The sequence below is a fragment of the Centruroides vittatus genome, unplaced genomic scaffold, assembly GCF_030686945.1.
Source record: "Centruroides vittatus isolate TY-2023 unplaced genomic scaffold, ASM3068694v2 scaffold_1167, whole genome shotgun sequence".
NCBI lineage: Eukaryota > Metazoa > Arthropoda > Arachnida > Scorpiones > Buthidae > Centruroides > Centruroides vittatus.
This window is the reverse complement of record NW_027122671.1, coordinates 1,662,559-1,681,064: the sequence shown is the minus strand read 5'-3', so window position 1 is coordinate 1,681,064 and position 18,506 is coordinate 1,662,559. Positions and strand designations below refer to the sequence as shown.

General features: G+C 28.6%; 1 protein-coding gene across 2 annotated transcripts in view; it reads left to right on the top strand.

The window, feature by feature from the left end:
* The window catches only part of LOC136986725 (eukaryotic translation initiation factor 4H-like), a 55,245-nt gene that overhangs the window by 9,998 nt on the left and 26,741 nt on the right, over positions 1-18,506 (top strand). For both annotated transcript variants that reach the window (XM_067284314.1, XM_067284313.1), the window contains exon 2: positions 3,828-3,951. In XM_067284314.1, the coding sequence (XP_067140415.1) occupies positions 3,828-3,951 (124 nt within the window). The remainder of the gene's footprint in view (positions 1-3,827; positions 3,952-18,506) is intronic.

The following is an 18,506-nucleotide window of genomic DNA, read 5'->3' as shown; positions in this document are numbered from 1 at the left end:
AAATACATAAATATAATAAATTTGGTTAAAATGAAGTTCACAATATGCATTAATAATAAAATTAATTTGTCAATGATGAGGTACTTTACAAAGTTAACTATTATTGACTGAATTTCAAAACTCTTGATAAAACTGTTTTAAAGGTTTGTTTTAATTATGATAAGATTTAGACATTGTTTTTATAATCCATGTTAAAAACTTCAGATATTAAACAAAAGCAGAAAATAAATTATTTATAATTTCTATTACAGATAGATTATTTTCTGTTAAAAGAAAGATATGCTTTGTTTCAGAGTATCTATGATTGATCTATATGCTCAATTGACTAAAAACAAACTGATTGTCTAATTTTAATATTTTTTATATGTTAAACTTTATTTTAGCCTGAATCGACATTCTATAAATCTTGATGGTACTGTACACTGTCCTGAAAACTATATTTTCTAATGGTGTTGAATATTTTTACCATTATTGCAAATTTTTTGTATGTCGGGTTAAAATTTTTATCACAAATTATACATCATATATTTACAGCAAACATTTCTTTTTGGTTATATAATATGATTACATAATTATATTAGATTGCAACCTTTTCACTGTTTACATGTAATAGTAGTAAATGTGTTCAATTTTATCTATTTTTATTTAATTTTCTAAATACAGAAAAGCAGTAAATGTTAGAACAGCTGTTCCCTACAACTAACTAACAAAAAAAAAATACCCAGTAAAAAAATAGATAGAATATTAACATAAATAACTGAATTGGAAAGTAAAATGAACACTAGCTGATATACATAAGTTTTTAATATAATTTTTTAAAAGTACTGTAATAAAATTTGTATGTAAAAATTCTTTAATTTCATTCTGTTCAGATTATTCTAAAGTAAAATAATACTTGTATGATGGATAATCTAGTAAAAGGACAATGCAATGAACTAGGAGTGTAAGAAAAAATTTGGTAAATGGAAAGAACATGGTCAAGTGGAAGCATGATATTATAAAATTTGGTAATATAGTAATCTGTTAAAGTATATTATATGAATTCAAGTAAAAATAAAAGACATCAATAAGCAATTATTCTGTTTTTAGCATCACACTTTGTAAAAGCTATGTTTAAGTTAGATATTTTTTACTATTAATAAATACTAATTAGATTGGAATATGGTGAACATGCTATACATTTAATAGTGGACATACTGTTTTTTAACAGTTCAGGTATATATAAAATTTAATTGTATTTGTTTGAATTTTATATTTTCTTTGACAATCATTAAATTAAATTTTAGCTTAAATGTGTTTATCAGTGATCTCATGTATAATAGTGTTCTTACTAAGGTAAATAACTGAAGATTTTTAATGGATATTTGGTGTCCTACATAAATCCCTTATATGTCTCTTCTTTGACACATAATATATACAATATATTATATATTGAAAGATATTACAATTAGTTACTTGATTAAAGTTTTTCTTTTTCTGCCATATGGACACTAGAAGGCCAGTTTAATCATAAACATTGTTAATTTGGCTAGATCCACAATGGTGGTGGCATTGTGGTGGGGGATAGGGCCTCAGATATCTAGGACTGATTATCCATGAAAAATTCTTAGTTGTTTGCCAGAATTTGATCCTGGGTCCAGTAGAGTGGTAGATTGATACTAGGGTTTCACAAACGGGATCCTGGGATTCTGGTTGTATTTTTAACCTGGGAAATACCACAAATTTCTTAAAAATTCACTTTTTTCTTATTTTGTGGTAAGGTTGAGGAAATTTTGCAAATAGAAAGTACAGTCAAACCTGTTTTTATGCGGGGGATAGGGACCGCATTAAAAAAAACGCATTAAAAAAAATCTCACGAAACTTCACGAATGGCTGTAAATAATAGTTTTCGCAACACAATTAAAAAATAATTTTTTTATGCGGTCAACAGGGACCGCATAAAAAAAGTCTCACATAGAAAATAACTCAAAACCGTACGAAATAGAATTTATTGACAACAGATGTCAGCACTTGACTGCATCGTCTGGTCTATCGTCTGTTTTACATATTTTTGTCCAGGTGGTGTTTTGTTGACTTAAAAAGTAAATTATTTCATTTTTCGCATATTCATGCAATAATATTACTATAATAAGTGCATTTATGCTATAATAAGTTTATTTAGCTATAATAAGTCAACGTGAGACATGACGAATCGCACGAGACTAGTCGCCAACTATACCGCACAAATTAAAAATTCGCATTAAAAAAATCGCACAAATAAAAATCGCACATAAAAAGAGCGCATAAAAACAGGTTTGACTGTATAATTAACTCATAAACTGTCAGAATACATTTGTATTTATTAATTTTAAACCTACTTATTAGTTTTTTAAATTTTTGTTCGTTATGGCATATCACAAATGGTCAATAATCAATATGTAGCTTATTTGTGGCAGAACGCTGAAAATTCTTTACTTGCCAGAAGCTGTAATATCTGGAATAATTATGCTTATGCTGTCTTAATTTTTAACCATGCTTAGTAACTTCAATAACTGCATAATACCAGGTTGGACAAAATTGGGCAAGGATACAAACGAGTACATAGTCTGCAAGTATGAAGTTTTTCTTCATAAACCTGATTATTAAAGACAAACAAACTGCCAAATTATTGGGCTATAAGCTTGATGTGTCTATTAAAGCAGCTGAGGTAGACAGATGAAGAATACTAGAGAACAAAAGAAGTACTACAATCTCAAACAAACTAGAAATCTTCCAGGCTACAGGTGAAAAAACAGATAACATCTGTCTTCTCTTAAATTACTATAAAAAATGAAAAATAATTATATCATTTGATTTCTATATATTTTGTATATCTTGAAAATAATTAATTCTATCCCAGGAAATGGTTCACTTTTTTCCCGAAATCCCAGGACAAGCAAAAGACTGGGAAACGAGAAACCCTAATTGATACCTTAACTCTGCATAAATCATTTGAAGTCAACTGCCTTTGTCATGTGATGTCTAAGACATTATTATTTATTCTGAATTGTGAAAATTAATGGCATTGTATCAAAAATAATAATTTTTGATAATTATTAATTTGTATAAATTATTGTTTTTATATCTTTTATTTCCATATTTTGTCTTCTTTGTAGTGATTTAAAATACTTATGGATTGACAAAAATGCATATTTTATGTTTATTTTTTGTACTTTGATGATTTGATAAAGTAATAAAACAAACATAACAAATTTCACTTTGCTCTAAATTATCTCAGGTTGACTTCAGGTTTGTTTTTAACTGGAGAGGAAAATGTTTTCTAAGTCAGGATAGTAAAATTTTATTACTCTAGAAGGAGATTATCTGTCTCAGCCATCCAGTTGTCTCTTGTAAGTTGAATGGCTTCATTAGCCTATATGCCTAAGACTACAGTATGCCATATCCACATTTTGTACAGAATATTTTATTCACAATAAATTTGTATTGAATGATCTTTGTAAATGTAATGTAAATGAATTAATATATTTGAATAATTTTTCATCAAATTTCATTATCAAATGTTTCAAAATAATTTCCCCTTTTTAATGCATTTGACATATTACAAATGTATCAGCAGTGAATCTGCTTATTGATAGATGATTCTAAAACAGAGTTAATTATAAATTTGATCAGCTTTTACAACAAACATGAAAGAGTGATTTTTAATTTATTTAATATGCTTCTAAATGCTGAATTTAATCATTTTAAATAAATGCTTTTAATTTATGTAATATTTAAATAAATGCAATTTATTACTTAATTGTGACAATATATACGTTTTAAAATAAAATTATTTTATTTTTTAATAGAAATAATTATAGAGGAAGACCACAGCGTCCTTTACCACAACAACCACCGTTTAAAGTTTATGTGGGAAATTTACCTCAGACATGTGTTCAAGGTGATTTGGATCTTATATTTAAAAATTTGAAAGTGAGTACATTTTATATTTTTATCTTAAATAGTAGCATTAATTTAAATTATAATAAAGAAATATTTATTATTATATTTCAATTACATTATATTAAAATATTCTGAACATGCAGAGTTATTCATAATTAATAGTATATTTAAGCAAACATTTTTAAAGAAATATATAAGTAAAATTAATACAAAGATGACATTAAATCTTTTATTAAAAATTTCAATGTAAATTTGTTTATTTTTAAAGTTTTGGTATTGACAAATACAGAACACTTTGAAAAGATAGTATATTACTGGATACTTCTGTAAATAAATTCTAAGCTTGATCATAGAAAGATAAGATTGACTTCAGTGTAAAATATTACTGATAAAAATAAGTCTGGGCTTGCTTTTGAAAATTTCTTTATTAATAAAAATTATATCATTTATTATCATAATAATCATCAGTTTCTTCATTGTTGCACTCAAATACCTTAATATTTTTCTTATTCTCTTCATTTTTATATTTATTGTTTTCTGATTTGACTGGTTCTCAGATTTTCCAACTCCAACCAGTGCTGTTGGGGGTTTGTAAATCAGAAAAATATGAAGATTTGTGGCACTGAAAATAAACATAATATCTGAGAACAAACTTGTGAGTTTACTTTTAGAAGGGGCTTGCTTATAGAAATATTTCTTAAAAATGTACAGTTGAACCTCAGTTTAATATTATCATTTGTTCACCTCTGAAATTGTCACTAAATTTAGTTGGTGCTAAACTGAAGTACTTCAAGTAATAAGAATTATGTATAGTAATGAGTCTAAACCCAAGTCTAAGTTGAAAGTTTAAAAGTCATGTTATTACTAATAAAAATGTTGGCAATACAAAATTACAAATTTAGTAATTTAAAGAGGCTAAAGGAGTTCTCTATTTAATATTTAAGGGAAAGATTCATTTGCAAGTATTCATTGGAATCTTACAAGATATTTGCTGTTTTAGGAGGATACTATATTGAGTTTCAGTTGGATATAAAGATGTATATTAGTATAAACTAAAAATAAATTACTTAAGCTTTCAAATATCCATTATTATTATTATTATTGGGTATTTATAAATTTTAACAATACTGATTCATAATACTGTATTACAGGCCATGAGTGATAAATCTAAACATCATTGTTTTTGTCTGTTTGTCTAGTGGAAATAAGTTTTGTGTATTGTCTATGTGCATTAAATCAGGTTCGGTTTTTATTTCTGATTAAGTTCTTTCAAGAAATGGAGAGACTAGAAATTGGTTTAACTTATCACTAAGGTCCGGATTTTTGGGTGCCGCACCCACTAGATTTATGAAAGGGGCACAGTGTAAAAAGACAAAGTTGGTTTTAGTGCAGTAGGCCCACTCATTGCCAAATTGTTTAGCACTCAAATGCACCGCAAACCTGCCCCCAAAACAGTGACTAGCACCCAAACTATATATTTTGCACCCAGCTTCCCCCCTTTTTTACATTTTCAAAGAATATGTTGACAATTATCTCTTTTTTTGGTGGTTTTTATTCATTCACTTGAGGGAAAACAAATTCATTAAAGCAGACCACGTATGTTGAGGAAAAAAATATGATAATTAACTTTCTTTTTTTGCTGAGAGAAAAGGGGGTAAAGTGGAATTTTCTGGACTAAACAACTAAGCCTTAGGGTTGTTTTAAGAATGTAAACAGATTCACTGAAAATCTTCAACACGTGTTTTCTTTTCTAAGAAAAGAACAATCTAGAAAATTCTGTATTGAGGTCACCTTACCCTGACTTGTGAGCACAACAGTTCCAATTTCTTTTGTTCGGTGTTGGCGACATTAGAAAATGGCAAAATTGGCCACATTTAAACTGAACATTTAGGAAATAAGTTTAAAGATGAAGGCATATGCACAGATGGAAAAGTTCTTTACTGTTCCATTTGCAATTATTTGTGATTTCAGTTAATGTGAAACACCAAGAAATGAAAATCAGGCAACACATAAGTTTGGAAAAGCATAGAGAAGGCAAACAAAAAAGGAGGAATTTCGAGCATATATTTATAGGGGCACCTGGACGTTGTTGGAGACAATCCTGTAGTGTTCATACTGGAAGAAACAACAGATTCCACAAAACGGTACGTGCTGAACATTTTTGTTGCACCACTGACCAGGTGCTATGTACAACCAATGTTGTTCAAAATGTACCAACTTGAAAATACGAACTCAATGAACTCTAATATCTGGTCATCCATTGAGGGTCTTGGATAAACAGTGTGGTATTCTACTGCGAGAACTTCAAGAAAATGAATGCATTTATCAACGAACTTCCTCCTGGCGATTTTACGGCCATCAACAGAACTTCCTCCTGGTGATTTTTATGGTTGCTGATCCAGTAGTGACCATAGAGCTCTACTCTGTGCATTGGTACAAGTTATTGGTGGATAAAATCAATGAGCTGGAAAGACGTGGAACTGAAATGCAGGATCAGTGGAATGTTGTAAGTCAGACACTTGATGTACTGGATGGTTTTGCCCTGGACAAATTCAAATCTAGTTTATCAAAAAATCCTGATTTGAAAAATATTCTGAATTGCACTGAACTAGAATTCTGAGTAAAACTGAAACATGTCCCCTTAGTCTTGGTTGACATAAAAAAATCTTTTTTCTTATATAAAGACATTCTATCCTCCAAATGAGAAAACTTCACTTTTAAGAACATTGAAATGGTTACTGTTATAAATTATAATGCTTATCTTTATGACTAAATTGCAATAAACAATTATGTAGTTTGTAAATATAGTACATCTTATTGGTTTTTATCTTAATAATACAACATTTAAAAGCACCCAAACTGGCACCAAAACGGAGAAAAAAGCACCTAAACTAGCACCCAATCCATTCTAAAACTGCACCCAAAAATCTGGACCTTACTTATCACACAGCAGTTGTTCCCACATTGTTGAAACAACTAAATATTCTCAATGGTTTCTTTGATCATTCTTATTAGAGAAAAATTACAAAAGTGTAAGGAAGGATTGACAGATCCATAATAAATATTTTGATGTTAAAGGGATTTGTGAGCAAAACTTTGGAAATACTGAAGTTGAGAATTACTTTCCCAAATGAGATGTTTCGGTTCTGTACTTATTATATATAGAAATATACAAAATTTTCTGCATTCAGCAGACTCAATGATTGTGGAGCAGTTGAGTACTTTTTTACTGAACACCCACTACAGAGGTGTTACTTCAGAATGTGTGATGATGATCAGAATGTGGAGTGTGCAAAATGAATTTAATTTTCTTGAGTTTTCAAATTTGTGGAAATGAGCAGAAACTGTTGGTAACTTTATAATAACGTGGCTATAAAAGTTTATAAAATATAGTTAACAAAATAGAAATTTTGTGATTAGATAGATTAAAAAAAAAATACTATTAAATTATGCTATTTACAATTTTAAAATAGAAAAACAACAGTTATTTATGCTGATTGAACCAAAACATAAACAAGGTCAAAAACATCTGAGGTCTAGCACTACATTTATCCACTGATGGTTTGCTGACCTCTAGGAGTTTCATGGTCCTCCATTGTGTGGGGGTTTTAGGGATCCACAATGTGAGAAACATTGAAAACCAATAGAAAGAAGGAGATCAGCAATTGTAAAATTGGTGCAGAGATTAAAGTCCTTTCCAGTAATGTATAAGTTAAATTTTTTAACACTTGGAAAATTGATTACTGACAGTACTTTGTTTTCAATTTATAGTCCATGTGTGTTAAAACAAGACCTGGCATTAAATTGATTTAATGTCCATGATCTATAAATCAAAGGAATACAATAATAATACTAATAAATTTACTTACAGATAACTCTCAATATTCATGAGAGCTACACTTCTTGGAAATCTCACAAACACCAAATAGGAAGGTATGAGAGAAAACAAGAGTTAGGCTCCTGAGAGTTTAGCCAATGTAGCTAAACTGAAGCATGTTGCTGTCTTGGGAATATTTAAACCTTTGCAGATGTGATTCAACAAGCAAATAATAATCTCTAATGTTTATTTTATTCATATGTTTAATTATATTAAAGACATTAGTCTTACAGTTACAACTTTTTATTTGTGTTCTTTGACTTCAGCATATGGGAGGCTTTCAAAGGTCACTTAAACTTGAGATTTGACTGAGGAATAGGGTTTGATTCTTGAAACTCCTTACACAAAGTATCAGTAGTGCTGTATATTTTTGAAAGATTGTAAGCTGTCATTGGTAGCTTTAGCATTTTTTTTTTTTTTCTGTTCATCACCATCCTTTTGACTGTCATGCAAATTTCCTGTAATCATCATATCCATTTTTCATTTGTGTATTCTGCAGTGATCTCATACAGTTTGTTCTCAGTATCTTCTGTCTATAGTCCTCAAACTTGTCACTGACTATCTGCTTTGCCTTTTTTATATTCTATTATCATATTAGATTATTATAATTATTATTGGATGGAATTATGTATTTACTGTATATGTTATGGACAAAGTGATTTATGAATAATGACCAAAAAGGACACTCAGTGTGATAAATATTGATTAATTTATCAAATTGACTGGTCATTATGAGTACTGCTATCACCTAGTCGGGCAAAGTGATAATAATACGTTGAGGAGTGATCATTCGACATACACTAGCCAATCTGAGTTGCTGATTGTATCGCATTGAGTGTGTATCGTGTTTAGTACCGAATTTTAAATTGTGTGACATTAATTAATTTGATTAAAAATACTCCACTTATTTCATTTAGAAATATTTATTTTTTGTGAATTATTTCAAAGTATTTTAAAAAGTACTTGTAATCTTTTAAAACTAAGTACTATTAACTATATTAATTAAATGCTAAAATTTTACCTATGTGCACCATTATGATGGTGGTCGCAACTGTTTATGCTCTCGACAGATTCCTCCCAGAGGAGAGCTGCCAGCAGGCTGCTGATTGTTTAATGTCACTAGATATTGATATGTGTGTTCAAGAACTACCGTGAATAAATAACTAGTGACGTTAAACAATCTGCGGCCTGCCGGCGGCTCCCCTCCGGAAGGAACCTTCGAGAGCACAAACAGTCGCAACTGTTGCCAAATTTGGTACTAAATGCAATATGCACGTGTAACTCAGATACAAGTACTGATTGGCTAGCGTATTTTGGATGATCACTCCTCAACGTATTATCACCACTTTGCCCGACTAGATGATAGCAGTATTCATAATGACCAGTCAATTTGATAAATTATTGAAATTTATTACAATGCCCGATTTTGTTGGTCATTATTCATAATGCCCATATTAATCACTTTGCCCATAACATATATATTTTATTTAGATAATTGTCACATGGACTTTGTCACTTACAATTTGGCAGAAGGCTGTAATGTGGTGACTTCACTTTTGTAGTATTGGTTACTGTACTTTGTTTAGTTATGTCAAAAAATGCAAAAATGGAAATAACAGAAAGTATGTTTTTTACAAGTAGTGTACTGTAATGGAAATATTGTAAAAGCAATTTGTGAATATACAAATTCATCATAAATAGTTGTTTGGTAAGTCACATCGTTTCAATTGCAAATACCAAACATGTATACTGAAAGTAATTAAATAATAAGCTGAATAAATCTGTTATAATCTAAATCATAATAAATCAGTATTGTATTATATAAAATAGCAATTTATCTATATGCGATATATTATAAAAATATTTTCTTTGAAGACTGTTGAGATTAATTTTTTTGTTTTTTATTTGATCAGCTACCAGCATGTTTTTAATTGATTAACTGATCTATTTTTTAAATAATTTAGAGGGGGAAAAGCTTTGCTATTTTACTATATTTTCAATGGAATTACAAGGGAGTTGTCTAAACCTGTTAAGAAAAAACTGGAATAAAATATAATTCTGATAAATTAGTATGATTAACGTCTATATGATAGCACTTGCTATTTTGAGATATGAATACAAGAATGAAAAATAAGAAACACTTTGGAGTAAGCAAATATTTCATTATCATCACAGAAGTTTATAGATATGTCTGTTGCTTAGTAATGCCTATGTATAAGCATTTCATACAAATTCAGAGTATTTAGTTAGTTGGAGAAATTCTTTTCTACACAATGTGATAACTTTAATATAAAAATTTTCTGTGAATAATTAAAAAATTATTACTTTTAATATTTTATTTTATGTAAGCAACTGAAAGCTACTTGTATAATAGAGATGTAAATAATGCAAAAGTGCTGTAACTGACTTTTTTCTGCTGCCACGACAGTGTGACCTGGTCATTTGTCGTCGTCAACATTTTCTCAACCTTTAGCAAAGCATTTGTCATTTAAACATGGAAATGACATCAAATTATCACTACATGTCCTGCAGTAGTTTTAAACAATTAGTTGGCAATATCTTTGATTTCACAAGAAATCGGGGATAATACACTGTTCCTGTTTAACATTAGACATTTTGGCAAAGTGATTTGCACACTTACTTCTTTTATGACTGTTTACAGAATAACAAGTGAAAGCAAACAATACTTATTTCAACTATTTCTAGAACCTTCAAGGTCATTCACAGTACAAGCACATTTCACTGCTATGAGTACACAACCCAAAATGTGCCCTATCTTGTTATTTAATAGCTACACTTTATCTCTTTTTTACTTTAATGTTTCTTCAATTAGTACAGCAACTTACTTTTTTAATTGACAGTTGCAGATTATTTTTAAAATTACATGACACTTTTTTACATTTTTATTTATAAAAATATTTAAGAAAAAATTTTAAAACTCATATTGGTTGCTTACATAAGGATTAATTATTAATATAAAATGTATTATAGAGGAGAATGTTGAGAAATGCCAGGCATAGACCATCAAAGGAAATAAAACTGAGCCTCTAATATAATATAATACATAATATATATTAATTATCTTATTTAAATTTTAATACATTTTGAGATTTTAGATATGCATTGTTAGTTACACAATGTTATGAATTTGACATATCAATGTGTAATACTCTTAATAAACTTATACAAGCAAAATTTTTTAGAATATATTAACTCTTTCTGAACTCACAATTATTGTTCACACCCTTAATTTGAGAGCAAGTGTTAATGAACTAGTCTAAAGATAAAAACAAAGTGCAGAAAATTACAAATAATTGTAATTTAAATGGTACCATTTATCATTTTTCAATTACCATTTCTGTAATTTTGATTACACAATCAAGTATAACAAATAGGTTAATTTCTGCTTAAATTTTCTTTCAGTTTATTAATATTTCAAATAAGTTCAGGATATTTATTAAGGGACAAATTTTATATATTTATACTATTGTAACAAATTATGTATTATTCATAAATAAATCCTGAGAGTAAAAACTGTTTTTTCTTCTTTCTTAAGTCGCTTTATAGTTTAGATTAATAACAGGATAAATTTCTTTTAAATAATTGACAAGTTTAGTTTGAAAAACTGTTCTTTTAAAATTTAAGTGGAGTGAGAAATAATAGAATTGAATTAGAAACATTCAGATTTATGTACTTGTAATTGATTTATAGAAATATAATAGGATTTTTGCTCATTAGAAAGCAGAGAAAGCATTATTAACAGCATCAGTTTGGTTTTGAAGGTTTTTAATAGTTGAAAATAAGTAATTTTTAATATTTTTCTTTAATGGCAAGTAATATTTAAACTAAATATAATTTAGATATATATCTGATAATTCTATCATATAATTCAGGTTATCATCATCTTGTTACAGTTATATTTTTTCATTATCATTAGGTCTTCATGACTTCCATTGTTGTTTTGTTCATCAGCACTTCTTAACTGATCCTTGTCTCATTTTCATCTATATGTAATTAATCATTTGTAAATAAAATATGTACCATCTTTGAATGATAATTTTGATGATTGGATTAATTTTTTTTTTAAATGTTTTCGCATAGAAGTTTTTGAAAAATTCTAACTTTTATTGTAACTATACATATTTTACATTTGTAATTTTCTCATAGATAATATTACTCTTTATTATATTTAAAATGGTTAATATTCTATATCTTTAAGAATATAAACTTAAATAGGGACGAGATCAGATTTTTTTAAATGTTGAAGATATGCTTGAAATTGTTAATTTAAAGAAACCAAAACTCTCTACTTTATTGAAAAAAACATTTTCAGCTTCTGTTGAGCTATTATCAGTTTCAACCATTACAGAAAGCTTTTTAAAAAGAACCGATGAAATAATTTATATCATTGCTAAACTGCTCAAACAAAAGAAACACATTTCCAATGTACTGTGAAAAGTAATGGAGTATTTCTTGTAAATATGTTATTTCAAAATGAATGTTCTACGAGCAATTATTTATTATGACATCATCATAATGCCTGGCTGCAATTTTTTGTCACAATGCACTTAAGTTTAGTAATGTCTTGCCTCTGTGCATCATACTTTTCCTGTTAACAATGAAGTCATGATGGTCATGTATCTAATTCCATTCAGGAGAAAATTTTTTAATTAAAATAACGTTACCTCTGACCCAAAGTAGAAGTTCCTGTATAGTTAATCAGGGGCTCTTGCCCCTAAGCTTTCCATATCTGGTCTTGACTTTCATCTATCTAACAACTGTTCTCAAGATTAAGGAAGGACAGACAGATGGACGACAGTGAGAATTTCTAGCCTCTATAATTTTTTCAAATTGCAGCCCAATAATGAATGCAATAGAACAGTTTGTTGAAACTGATGATGGCTCAATAAAGCCAAAAATATTTTTTCAATAAAGCAAATAGTTTTGTATAGTAGTAATAAATTCTTAGAAATAGTTATGAAAGAATATACAGGTAGGCCTCCTACAATGTGGTAGATACGTTCCTTGAAAATACCGCATTGTGGGAAATCATGTTATAGGAGACACGAATTTACTACAAAAACTGGGATTCAGATCTAAAAAGAGAAAAACTGCCTTTTATGGTGTAACATTTTCATCATTTTTTAAATTTGTGTACATAAAAAGCTTAAATAAAATTCAACATCATATAAAAACTAAAAAGATTATGATTTCAAGTCAAAATAAAAAAGAAACTTAATGTTATGCTCACAAATTCAGTCCTCATCGTCACTTATTATAGTTGTTCGAGAATGTTTGACTGGCCTTATTTCAAGATCTGTGCTTGTTTCATCAAGTTCCACTGCACTTATGTGATCCGTTGCAATTTTTCTGTTATATGAAAGATAATTCGTTTCTAAATACCCTAAACCGCGTTGTAAAAGTACCGCGTTGTAAGAAAATTTCTGCATTTTTCCAACCGCGTTGGAGCGAAAACGTGTTGTAAGGTACCACGTTGTAGGAGGTCTACCTGTAATAAGTAAACTAAAGAAAAAGTTTAAAAAATGATTCTGTAATTAAATAATTATTGCCAAATTTGTGATGTTCTTTTAAAAGAAGGTTATTTTTTTTTAAGTTTGTTTACAATATATATATATAAAGATTGTAGTTTAAAAATTGGCTAAATCCATCTTTTAAAAAAATTATTTAAGCACTTTATCTTATATGTTTTCCTGCTCTTATCAATGATGATTGTTATAAATTTTTAAAATAGCCACAAAACAAAGAGGAGATGAAAAATGGAGGTTAGTTTCAAAATCAGCCACATTCACAGTCCTCATGTTCCAGAGCTAGAAAAAGTGGATTTGGCCATTTTTGAAACTATGTCTAATATATAAATATAAATGTAATATTTCTCATTATGAATTGCTCTGCATGAAAATTGAGAAGCTATAAATGAGAATACATAATAATATAAAAATACCATGTATGTTTGTTACTGTATGAAATGGAGATTATCAAATTTGATTGTTTTGTCCAGGATTTCTGAAATTTTCAATTAGCTTGTAATAAATTTCATGTAATACTTGTTTGTTATAGTTTCATTATTAGTTTTATATATGCAATCTTCAAATATCATTCAGTAACAAGCATTAAAATTACATATTTAATTCAAACAAGGTTAAATGCTAGTCTCATTATTGCAGTTTGTTTTAATAATGTCATGCTTGGTAGATTATTTTCGATTTGTTTTCTGTTATTAGCTGTATTATTAGATGAGATTTCTAAAAGGAATATAAATATACTCCAGTCTTTCTAGATAATAAAAAGATTTATGAGGAACACGTGCTTTTGTTTGTATTGATTGTTATTACGTCTGTTTTTTTACATTAAATACTAGTCCTTCTGAACTGTTCAGAAATATAGCTTATTGTTATAGCTGCAGATTAAGTATGTATGGAGATGAAATTCTCATTGTTGTTGATGTTAAAATTCTGCATCTCTTTGCAGTTTGCACCCTCTGGTAGACGGCGAATAAACTGATTCTTACCATTTCTTTGGTTACCAATGATGAATTCTTGAATATACTATCCATTTCATGGTAAGATTGAAGTAATGTAATGGTGAAAATATTTTCAAAACTCAAGTTTTCATAGCGTTTTGTTTTGAAAGCATTTTAGGAAATTCGATTTAGATTTCATGAATGAATTTTACAATTTTATATAATTTTATTTTTCTTTTTGTAATTAACTCTGTATTCTTTTTACCTTTTATTATTCATATTGAAATATTTTATATCGGCTTAGCTAATGTTTAGAAGGAAGAAATACAAATAACATAATAGCTATTTTTTATTATAAAATTTTAAATAAAAAAATCTTAGATTTATGTGAGTTATTTAATTATGTAACTCTATCACGATTAATGTCAGCTACAAAATTAATATTTTAGATTATAGGAAAAGCTATCAGAGCAGAAGCTAACAAACTCACAAAATATATAGCCTATTTATTTGTAATTAGCATTTAAAAGTTTGTGTTATCTTATTTTACAATGCTATATTTAAGAACTTCATTTTCTAATAAATTTTCCTGGATAATTATTAATAAATTGAAATTCTTATAGATAATTCTGTACTGTAAAGTAGGGTGAATAGAAACAAAACTTCAAGAAAATTTTGTACACTTCTGACAAAGAAACTAATCAACAAATCAGAAATTTCTCTGTCTTCTTGGACATTATTTTTCAAAGTATGGACATTGTTTTGATAGGCTGGCAACACTACTCTAGATACCAAGTCTATTTGCATGTTATGATGGTTGGAGATATGTTTTTTTGATGTCATGTTAAAAAACTTGCTTTATTAAAATTTTGTTAGGATGTCCTAATATCATTTCATTAAATTTTCATTGAAATGACTCATATTTTGAATGCTTTTTTATATAATTATTGATTCTTTTTTTGTAATGTCATTCACTTGAATTCATGGGGGTGAATAGAAACGCAATAAAAGTGGCTGTTTCTATTCATCCCATGTAACCTTTTTTTAATAGCAGTGGTTTAAAATTTGAAGAAGTCTTAAGACCTAGTTCTGAAACAGCTAAATAGATCTATTTATGTTTCCATATTGATCTTGATTTATTTTAGTGAAGACACTTTTCTTAAACTTGTTGACTTTTCTTTAGTGAAGGTATATGGAAAGTAAAAGGACTCCAGCAGACTATATTTTGCCAAAGTCTGTCAAATTGAAAAAAATATGTGAATATGTGGCACAGATGATGAGATTTTTGGTGATGTGAGGAATTTTACTGTACATTTTGGGATTATGATAGGAAATCTCTGCCCCATTTCCAGCTCTTTAATATGCTTCAAAAACATGATAAGTTTTCCTGATGACTTCAGTGACTTGATTATTCTTTAAAGCTTTTCCAGTTTTATTAAGTAATCAGTAAAACTGATTACCTAAATAAAATCTTGAGAAATGTTTTGTAAAAGCTCTGTTTTCTTTCTAATATATATAATATAAGGCCTAGATGATAAATAGTTTTTGCAAAGAAAAATCATTTTTCAATTCTGTAGTTGTAAAATAGAAACAAACATGACTTTTAAGTTACTGCTTCTATTCACCCCAACTCATGGTTGAAAAGAAACATCAAGAAAAAAAAAAGAAAAATGAGGAATTTGATTATTTTATATATCACACTGAAGTTGTTAATGATGATAAGACCACTAATGTGAGGTGACATCGTTAACATTATTGAAGTTACATAATTGTTTAGACAGAAAAGTGTTTGCATTCACTTCATTTTATGGTAAATATAAAAAATCTATCTTTATTTACTTGCATTTTTATCATGGATAATTTATATTTAAATTTCCAATAACAGTTTCTGTTCAATATAATTTTCTTTGTGGAAAATAGAAAAGAGCCAAAATAATAATTTTTTAATGAAAGATATTGGAGAAAATTGTATCATTGCAGAAGATTTTTGAAAATGTAATAATGGTAAATATATAACAGTAGATTTGCTAGTTTTGTTGTTATAAACTTAATCTATGAATTAGGACATAACAAAAACTAAAACATGTATACTTGATCAAAATAAAAAATGTTAATACGATTTGCAATAAATGGATATAACTTGAAAATATAAAGTAGATCAACATAGATTATTTTAAGAAATTGAAATGTTTTAATCAGTTAATTGTTTGGTGATTGTTTCTCATTTTAAGAAATTTTAAATTAATAAACTGTTCTTAATTGAGGCAGAGCATTAGCAAAGTCTCTTCTATGTGACTTAAAGAATTGTGTTCATTTTCAAAATCTGTTTGATCAATTTTGATTAAACTTTATCATTTTTCATTAATTGCAATGAGGAATCCAAAAATGTAATGAGGGTCTATTTAAATGGAAAAAACATGTGTCTATGACTTTGTTTTTGATATACAGAGGTATTAAAGTGAAAGTGTTCATGCTCTGCGATGTGAGTGAGCATGCCTAATAGAAAATAGATGCAAAAAATGAACAAAACATAATAACAAAGCAATCAATGATGATTTGGCAAGTGGGCTGGCAAGTACAAGATAGCCTCTTCTGTCCCTAACAAGTGCAGGAATCGCTTCTTTCTTTCCATCTCAATTATGTTGTGATACGACAAAGTTGCACAATGTCCTAATTTAAGCTAAAAACTTTTAAACAGAATTCTGTCATTTACAGTTTAAATCTATTGTGAGGCTCTGGATAGGTTCAAACTCCTCACTAAAATTCGTGCTACAATACTTTTTGAATGAATGAAAAGAGATAGAAATAATTTTTTTGTATGATAAACATGAATTGAACATTTAAACAATAAAAGAATGTAAGACCTAAGATGAACCATCACCAGTTGGGATCAAATTAAATTCTAACTTTGACCTCTTCCGTGATCTGGGTTTAAATCTCTAGCAGTTACAAGTAACAATGGGCGACCATGAAAGTGAGAACAAGGAAAAGCAACCAATCAGAATGTGTAATCAGGGACAAAAAAATAATAAAAACACTAAATATCAAGGATGCAACAGCTTCTTATCCCAAATATTTAAGTGTTGTGTGTGTCTTGTGCCTACCTTTGTCTCTGTCTCCCTCCTCAGATTGACATACTCCGATCACTGTAAGTCAACCATATTGCCCCAGAGCCATCAAGATAGGAATTCACACTTGTTAACCCTTTGTTTGGGACAATCTTGGAAAGAGGAAGACACAGAGGTCATTGCTGACTTTGAACATCTAAGATTGCATAAATCTTGTAAGCTCCTTTCATGTCAAATAAACAGTTTATTGTAGCTGTCAAGTCTGTCAGTTGCAACCACATGAGACCTCCTCTCATTACATCTGTCCTGATCTCAGACTCCCTCATAATGACAAACCTCACACTATTATAAATAGCTAAAGGGGAGAAAAATTAATCCTAAGATTTATAAGAATCTTTTCCTAAAGCTTTAAATTTAAATGATTAGGAAAGGTTTTAATAATGTAAAGATTCTAAAAATGAAAAGTGATTCTCAAAAATCTTCATTTGATTAAAGCATGTATGATTTTTTTTACAGAAAACTATATATTGGTATGGTTATAGATATAATTATTGGGTTGTTTGGAAAGTAATTTCATTTTTTCCATAGAAAAATAAATGCAATATTCTTATAATAAATAAATATTTTATTAAATTATATATTGACCATTTTGGTCAAATATCTGGTGTCATTGTTTCTGGTAGTAGCATGATTTCACATTCATAAAAATTTTGATCATTATTTACAAAAAACTGATCCAAGTGATTTTTGACATTGTCATTTCAAGTAAATGTCTTACAGTTGAAAAAAATCTGAGTGTCCCCGATCTGGAGAATATGGTTGGTGTGATCCCATCTAAGCTATAACAGTTTCTGATGAGTTACCAAACTTGTGTGAAATTTGGCATTATCATGGTAAAACACACTTTGTCTGTTGATCAATTCTGGCCTTTTCTGTTTGATGATATTACTCAGTTTGTTTACTCGATGGCAGTACACTTTCGAATCAATTGTTAAATTGTCTGGTAAAAGCTCAAAACAAAATTTCTTTGAAATCCCACCATAGAGAGCATCTCTCGTTAATAACATGTGGAACCCATATATCGAGCTTTGAAACGAAACCAATTTGTTTTAAGTAATAATAAATGGTTCAATTTAACAGATTTAATCTCTTAGTGATT